General features: G+C 49.1%; 1 protein-coding gene across 4 annotated transcripts in view; it reads right to left on the minus strand.

Annotated features, from left to right (window-relative positions):
• wdhd1 (WD repeat and HMG-box DNA binding protein 1) overlaps window positions 1–6,173 on the minus strand; it is a 127,379-nt gene extending 121,206 nt beyond the window's left edge. For 3 of the 4 annotated variants that reach the window (XR_009787107.1, XM_061765157.1, XM_061765153.1), the window contains exons 1-4: window positions 6,045–6,173; window positions 5,739–5,828; window positions 706–817; window positions 463–614 (exon numbers count right to left, since the gene is read on the minus strand). Coding sequence is in view for 3 of the 4 variants with exons in the window: in XM_061765157.1 (XP_061621141.1) it covers window positions 463–614; window positions 706–817; window positions 5,739–5,815 (341 nt within the window). In the remaining variant the exon portion in view is untranslated. Of the gene's footprint in view, window positions 1–462; window positions 615–705; window positions 818–5,738; window positions 5,829–6,018 lie in introns of all 4 variants that reach the window. The other variant, XM_061765154.1, reaches the window with a different exon arrangement.
• Window positions 6,174–8,805: the final 2,632 nt, after the last annotated feature.

The raw sequence follows: 8,805 nt of genomic DNA on the forward strand, positions 1-8,805 counted from the left end.
TGCCAAAGCTCCTTTAAAGTTTGCTGAACAACATTATGACACACCATTTAAATACTGGGGGAATATAGTCTTGTCGGATGAGAGCAAAATTGAACTGTTTGGATGCCAAAAGGCACACCACGTTTTGGAGGAGAAATGGCCCTGCACATCACCCTAAAAACACCATACCAAGCTCAGAGGTGGGAACATGGTGTGGGGCTGCGTCACAGATAATGGGACTCGTAAACTTCACATTATTGAAGGAAGGATGAATGGGCAAATGTATCGAGACATTTTTAACAAAAATCTGCTGCCATCTACACGGATGATTAAAATTAAACAAGGGTGGACAAATCAGCAGGACGAATACAAGAATATGACGCTGTAATTGTTCAGCATCGTCTAAGAATAAAATGATGATGTATACAAAACGAACATGTAAAAAGAGAAGGTTACATCATTCAAGGCAGTGTGTTTCTGTACCTGGAGCCAGCAGCAACTTTGGATCCACAGGTGTTGAATGTGACATGTGTGGCGTTGGTCGTGAACCGGGTAAGGATGCCATCCGGCTCACCATCAGGAAACGTGTGAATCTGCACTGTGTTATTGGAGCTTGCCGTCACGAGCTTGCCATTCTGAATATAGGTGACCACCAACATTGTTTTATTAAAATGAACCATTCATGTTAACGTCACATTCAAAAACATAATCTGGAAAATTACCAACCTTTACTGCCAGAGAATAAGCTTTTTCACCAACAGTGATGAACCTTGGATCATCATCGTCCAGATTCTCCCATATCCGAACATCTCCATCGTTTCCACAGGTCACTATGAAACTGAGAATCAGTAGCAAAGTTTGTATGCAGCAGAGGACTGAAGTTAAAGTGGTCAAAATCGAAGATGTCTTTTTAAACGTGCAAACCTTATTATCGCCGCCGATAATTAGCATTTTGACGCATATCGGTTTCTGACTTTTTTTTCTTATTCTGACGGCCGATAGAGCAATTTAAAACTGGGTAAAATTCAGGGAACTATTTATTTATTTACATTTTAAGCTAACTTTATAAGAGATGCTGCTGACCCTGGAAACTCCCGGCCTCTTTTGTTTTGGTTTGAACTTTTAAAAAATAAAATAAAAAACAAAAAAATAAGAAATTCAGTGGTGTGAAAAAGTGTTTTCCCCTTCCTGATTTCTTTTTTTTGCATGTTAGTCACATTTAAATGTTTCCCATCATCAAACAAATTTAAGTATTTATCAAAGACAAACAAGTAAACACAAAATGCAGTATAATGGTTTTAATTATTAAGGGAGAAAACAAATCCAAACTTCCATGGCCCTGAAAAAAACTGATTATTGCTGCTAAGGGTGGCCCACCTAGTTATTAGGTTTAGGGGGCAGTAAATTTTTCTCTCGAGAGGGTTGGACTCTCTTCCACTCTGGAGTTGCCCACGGAGAGAGGCGCCGAGCAGGTGTGGGTATACTTATTGCCCCCCAGCTCGGCGCCTGTACATTGGGGTTCACCCCGGTGGACGAGAGGGTAGCCTCCCTCTGCCTTCCGGTGGGGGGGACGGGTACTGACTGTTGTTTGTGCCTATGCACCAAACAGCAGTTCAGAGTACCCACCCTTTTTGGAGTCCTTGGCGGGGGTGCTGGAGAGCGCTCCCGCTGGGGACTCCATTGTTCTGCTGGGGGACTTCAATGCTCATGTGGGCAATGGCAGTGAGACCTGGAAGGGCGTGATTGGGAGGAATGCCCCCCCCAATTAGAACCCCAGCGGTGTTCTGTTATTGGACTTCTGTGCTCATCACGGATTGTCAATAACGAACACCACGTTCAAGCATAAGGGTGTCCACACGTGCACTTGGTACCAGGACACCCTGGGTCACAGTTCGATGATCGACTGTGTGGTCGTGTCATCGGACTTGCGGCCGCATGTCTTGGACACTCGGGTGAAGAGAGGGGCGGAGCTGTCAACTGATCACCACCTGGTGGTGAGTTAGGTCCGATGGTGGGGGAAGATGCCGGTCCTACCTGGCAGGCCCAAACGTATTGTGAGGGTCTGCTGGGAACATCTGGCAGAATCCCCTATCAGAAGAAGTTTCAACTGCCACCTCCAACAGAACTTTGCTCATGTTCCGGGGGAGGCGGGAAACATCGAGTCCAAGTGGACCATGTTCCGCGCCTCCATTGCTGAGGCAGCCGACCGGAGCTGTGGCCTGTCGTGGCGGCAATCCCCGAACCTGTTGGTGGACACCAACGGTGAGGGATGTCGTCAAGCTGAAGAAGGAGTCCTATCGGGCCTTTTTGGTCTGTGGGACTCCTGGGCACCTGATGGGTACCGGCTGCCCAAGCAGAATGCAGCTTTGGTGGTCGCTGAAGCAAAAACTCGGGCATGGGAGGAGTTCGGTGAGGCCATGGAGAAAGACTTCCGGACGGTTTCGAGGAAATTCTGGTCTACCATCCGGCGTCACAGGAGGGGGAAGCAGTGCACCATCAACACAGTGTGTAGTGGGGATGGGGCGCTGCTGACTTCGACTCGGGACGTTGTGAGCTGGTGGGGAGAGTACTTCGAAGACCTCCTCAATTCCACCGACACACCTTCCCATGAGGAAGCAGAATCTGGGGTTTCTGAGGCGGACTCTCCTATCTCTGGGGTTGAGGTCACCGAGGTGGTTAAAAATCTACTCAGTGGCAAGGCCCCGGGGGTGGACGAGATTCATCCGGAGTTCCTAAATGCTATAAATATTGTTGGGCTGTCCTGGTTGACACGCCTCTGCAACATCGGATGGACATCGGGGACAGTGCCTCTGGATTGGCAGACTGGGGTGGTTGTCCCCTTTTTTAAGAAGGGGGACCACCACCATTCAGGGGGAAGCAGTGCACCATCAACACAGTGTGTAGTGGGAATGGGGCGCTGCTGACCTCGACTCGGGACGTTGTGAGCTGGTGGGGAGAGTACTTCGAAGACCTCCTCAATTCCACCGACACGCCTTCCATTGAGGAACCAGAGTCTGGGGTCTCTGAGGCGGGCTCGCCTATCTCTGGGGTTGAGGTCACCGAGGTGGTTAAAAAGCTCCTCGGTGGCAAGGCCCCGGGGGTGGATGAGATTCCTCCGGAGTTCCTAAATGCTCTGGATATTATGGGGCTGTCCTGGTTGACACGCCTCTGCAACATCGCGTGGACATCGGGGACAGTGCCTCTGGATTGGCAGACTGGGGTGGTGGTACCCCTTTTTAAGAAGGGGGAGCGGAGGGTGTGTTGCAACAACAGGGGGAAATCACACTCCTCAGCCTCCCTACTAAGGTCTATTCAGGGGTGCTGGAGAGGAGGGTCCGTCGGGAAGTCAAATCTCAGATTCAGGAGGAGCAGTGTGGTTTTTATCCTGGCCGTGGAACAGTGGACCAGCTCTACACTCTCGGCAGGATCCTCGAGGGTGCATGGGAGTTTGCCCAACCAGTCTACATGTGTTTTGTGGACTTGGAGAAGGCGTTCGACCGTGATCCTCAGGGGGTCCTGTGGGGGGTGCTTCGGGAGTATGGGGTACCGAACCCCCTGATACGGGCTGTTCGGTCCCTGTACGACCGGAGTCAGAGTTTGGTCCGAATATCCGGCAGTAAGTCGGACTCGTTTCCAGTGAGGGTTGGGCTCCGCCAAAGCTGCCCTTTGTCACTGATTCGGTTCATAACTTTTATGGACAGAATTTCAAGGCACAGCCGAGGCGTAGAGGGGGTCCGGTTTGGTGGCCTTAGTATTGCATCTCTGCTTTTTGCAGATGATGTGGTTCTGTTGGCTTCATCAAGCCGTGATCTCAAAATCTCACTGGAGCAGTTCGCAGCAGAGTGTGAAGCAGCTAGGATGAGAATCAGCACCTCCAAATCTGAGACCATGGTCCTCAGTCGGAAAAGGGTGGCGTGCCCTCTCCAGGTCGGGGATGAGATCCTGCCCCAAGTGGAGGATTTCAAGTATCTTGGGGTCTTGTTGACGAGTGACGGAAGAATGGAACGGGAGATCGACAGGCGGATCGGTGCAGCGTCTGCAGTGTTGCGGACTTTGTATCGATCCGCTGTGGTAAAGAAGAAGCTAAGCCGAAAGGCGAAGCTCTCGATTTACCGGTTGATCTACGTTCCTACCCTCACATATGGTCACAAGCCGTGGGATATGACCGAAAGAACGAGATCCCGGATACAAGCGGCCGAAATGAGTTTCCTCCGCAGGGCGTCCAGGCTCTCCCTTAGAGATAGGGTGAGAAGCTCGGTCATCCGAGAGGATCTCAGAGTAGAGCTGCTGCTCCTCCAAATCGAGAGGAGCCAGATGAGGTGGTTGGGGCATCTGATTCGGATGCCTCCCTGGTGAGGTATTCCGGGCACGTCCCACAGGGAGGAGACCCCGAGGTCGACCCAGGACACGCTGGAGAGACTACGTCCTTCAGTTGGCCTGAGAATGCCTCAAGATCCCCCCAGAAGAGCTAGAGGAAGTGGCTGGGGAGAGGGAAGTCTGGGCATCCCTGCTAAAGCTACTTACCCCACGACCTGACCTTGGAGAAGCGGACATTCGACCCCCATTTCACTATGCAGTGCAGACAAAAAAGGTAATTGAAAGCTTTTTTTTCCTCCACGTCCCAATTTCAACAATGTATTTTTTAGTAATAGTTATGTTTCTAAAATGCAGAGGTTATGCTTCGAGCAGAAATAGGGACTGGTTTTAAGGACAATGACAACCACACAAGACCGCCACCAAAGACTAAAAAATGTAGATAAAACTTTGCTAGATTTTATGCACAAGGTAATAAAAACCTGGACTTTGAGCAAACAGTCGCGGAGGAGAATTTTGAGGTAGAAAAAAAAGGAGCCCCATTTGTCTATGCATTTTTGTCTCATGTAAATTCTGTACAGTTATTCTTGTAAGTAAATTATTTTTCTGTCAAAAAAACTTTTTCAGTGTTGTTTTATGTTCAGATGTTTGAGATTTTCACTTAAGAAAAAAAATATTGGAGTCAAAGTCTGCGTTCTTGATCTGTCTGCTTTCACAAAAAGGCTGATTTCTCAGTTTTTTTCCTCCAGAAAAAGATTTGGCTGAAAGTAGCCTCTATTTGACTGCTGATTACAAAACAACGGTATAAGCTAGAGACAAACCTTTTATTCTGATGAAAGAAGAGAGTCTGAGCTTTCTTTTGGTGTTGACAATATTCTGTGGGGCTTGAAAAAGGAGTGAAATTGCTCGAAAATGCCTGGCAGTCAAGGGGTTCCCTGCTCAGGAAACGGCTGGCAGTGAATGAGTTAACTTAATAAGACATGTTGCTGAGCCTTGCACCTCCCTGCACTTTTTGTTGGAAGTGGGGGTGCTGATCGCCTTTTTCTGTTGCCGAACCTATCATTACCGGGGAGAAACAAATTCAACCCTGGCGGCACCCCTGTGTAGATGACAAAAAAACTATAGTGCTACATAAAACTGGCACATATAGTTTGTTCTTAAAACATTTGAGTGGTCAAACAAATGTGAGGATAAATTTTCGCTGCAATCGTCTCGTGACTATTATTTGTGTAGCATTCAATATCCTACAGAAATTTCACATCGCGTTTGCTGTAATGTCCTGTAGTGTTGCTTGAACCAAAAGTTTAGTAAATTTTGAAAAGGTAGTAAATGTACCGTTGTTTAAATGACGAAAAACGACATATGGGTAGTGCTGATAACATTATGTACTTGTAGTTACACATAAAAAAGAATATTAGATACAATTTGTTATAAAGTTGACATACTTCCCAGAGTCATCGAAGCAGACTTCGGTGTGTCCCTCTGAATGCCCGTAGCGCATAGGCTTCCTTTCACATGGCATTTTGACAAACTACCTAACAGACGGGGGGGAAAGAACAAAATAACCAATAGTTTGTCGATTAGTTCGCACGTTAACTGATGTCCATAACATTCAGAAGTAGGCTAACTTGAGTTCGGCGGCTAAAACGAAAACTAGCGAATATACATCAAACTGAATACCCCAAACCGGATGCAAGACGTTTGTCATTTAAAGATGAAATTTACCCGATGAATGTGTTGTGGCCACTTACAACTCTGCCGGGAGTCTATTCAGTGTTGATCCCCGTCTGCTGAATCTCCCGCGCTGCGTTGGAAACAGGTATCATCAGTCCCGCCAACGACGTGATTACGTCACAGCAGACGCACCAACGTGATTCTTCTTCTTCTTTCCTCCTCCTCCTCCTCCTCCCCCTCCGCCGCTTCTTCTTCTTCTTCTTTTTGTTTTTGTAACGTTCAAGATTCATTACCGCCACCTAATGTGCTGGAGTGTGGATCAGAGTACTACACGTGTACAGTACACAGAGCAAAAAAACAAACCAAAAAAAACAAATAAACTTTAAACTAGATTCTTTTTATCAGTCCTGTTTAATTTAAAAACTGAAACAAGACTTTTATCATAATTTCTTCAGTGCTAAGTACATTTCTAAGATTAAATACTGGAATTAAACTTTTCTTTAACTAATCTCTTAGTCTTCCTCTACTTATTTCATACCTTTGACAATAACAAATAACATGTTCAACACTCTCCTCCTCTACTCCCTACTCTATTCGCACAAACCTGCACCTTCTTCTTCTTTTCCTTTCGGCTTGTTCCTTTAGGGGTTGCCACAGCGCGTCATCCTTTTCCATGTAAGCCTATCGCCTGCATCCTCCTCTCGAACAACAACTGCCCTCATGTCTTCCCTCACGACATCCATCAACCTTGTCTTAGGTCTTCCTCTAGCTCTCTTGCCTGGCAGCTCCATTCTCATCATCCTTCTACCAATATACTCACTATTTCTCCTCTGTGTGTGTGTCCAAACCATCGAAGTATGCTCTCTCTAACTTTGTCTCCAAAACATCGAACCTCGGCTGTCCCTCTGATGAGCTCATTTTTAGTTTTATCCAACCTGGTCACTCCGAGAGCAAACCTCAACATCTTTATTTCCGCCAACTCCAGCTCTGCTTCCTGCCGTCTCTAATCCGTACATCATGGCTGGCCTCACCACTGTTTTATAAACTTTGCCCTTCATTCTAGAAGAGACTCTTCTGTCACATAACACACCTGACACCTTCCTCCACCCGTTCCAGCCTGCTTGTCCCGTTTCTTCATTTATTGACCACACTCACCGTTGCTCTGGACGGTTGACCCCAAGTATTTAAAGTCCTCCACCCTTGCTATCTCTTCTTCCTGTAGCCTCACTCTTAACCCCACCACCCCTCTCATTCATGCACATATATTCTGTCTTCCATCCATCCATTCTCTACCGCTTATCCGGGTCGGGTCGCGGGGGTAGTAGCTTCAGCAGGGACGCCCAGACTTCCCTCTCCCCACCCACTTCATCCAGCTCTTCCGGGGGGATCCCGAGGCTTTCCTAGGCCAGCCGAAGGATGTAGTCTCTCCAGCGTGTCCTGGGTCGTCCCCGGGGTCTCCTCCCGGTGGGACATGCCCGGAACACCTCACCAGGGAGGCGTCCAGGAGGCATCCGAATCAGATGCCCCAGCCACCTCATCTGGCTCCTCTCAATGCGGAGGAGCAGTGGCTCTACTCTGAGATCCTCCCGGATGACCGAGCTTCTCACCCTATCTCTAAGGGAGAGCCCGGACACCCTGCGGAGGAAACTCATTTCGGCCGCTTGTATCCGGGATCTTGTTCTTTCGGTCACGACCCACAGCTCATGACCATAGGTGAGGGTAGGAACGAAGATCGACCGGTAAATTGAGAGCTTCGCCTTTCGGCTTAGCTCTTTCTTTACCACAACGGACCGATACAAAGTCCGCATCACTGCAGACGCTGCACCGATCCGCCTGTCGATCTCCCGTTCCATTCTTCCCTCACTCGTGAACAAGACCCCAAGATACTTGAATTCCTCCACTTGGGGCAGGATCTCATCCCCGACCTGGAGATGGCATGCCACCCTTTCCCGACTGAGGAAAAGGGTGATTCTCATCCCAGCCGCTTCACACTCGGCTGCGAACTGCTCCAATGAGAGTTGGAGGTCACGGCTTGATGAAGCCAACAGAACCACATCATCTGCAAAAAGCAGAGATGCAATACTGAGGCCACCAAACAGGACCCCCTCTACGCCTCGGCTGCGCCTAGAAATTCTGTCCATAAAAGTTATGAACAGAATCGGCGACAAAGGGCAGCCTTGGCGGAGTCCAACCCTCACCGGGAACGAGTCCGACTTACTGCCAGATATGCGGACCAAACTCTGACTCCGGTCGTACAGGGACCGAACAGCCCGTATCAGGGGGTTCGGTACCCCATACTCCCGAAGCACTCTCCACAGGACTCCCCGAGGGACACGGTCGAACGCCTTCTCCAAGTCCACAAAACACATGTAGACTGGTTGGGCGAACTCCCATGCACCCTCGAGGACCCTGCCGAGGGTGTAGAGCTGGTCCACTGTTCCACGGCCAGGACGAAAACCACACTGCTCCTCCTGAATCTGAGATTTGACTTCCCGACGGACCCTCCTCTCCAGCACCCCTGAATAGACCTTACCAGGGAGGCTGAGCAGTCTGATCCCCCTGTAGTTGGAACACACCCTCCGGTCCCCTTTCTTAAAAAGGGGGACCACCACCCCAGTCTGCCAATCCAGAGGCACTGTCCCCGATGTCCACGCGATGTTGCAGAGGCGTATCAACCAGGACAGCCCCATCTAGAGCCTTTAGGAACTCCGGGCGAATCTCATCCACCCCCGGGGCCCTGCCACCGAGGAGCTTTTTAACTACCTCGGTGACCTCAAACCCAGAGATAGGAGAGCCCGCCTCAGAGAACCCACACTCTGCTTCCCCATGGGAAGGCGT

This window comes from Phyllopteryx taeniolatus, unplaced genomic scaffold, assembly GCF_024500385.1.
Source record: "Phyllopteryx taeniolatus isolate TA_2022b unplaced genomic scaffold, UOR_Ptae_1.2 contig_26, whole genome shotgun sequence".
NCBI lineage: Eukaryota > Metazoa > Chordata > Actinopteri > Syngnathiformes > Syngnathidae > Phyllopteryx > Phyllopteryx taeniolatus.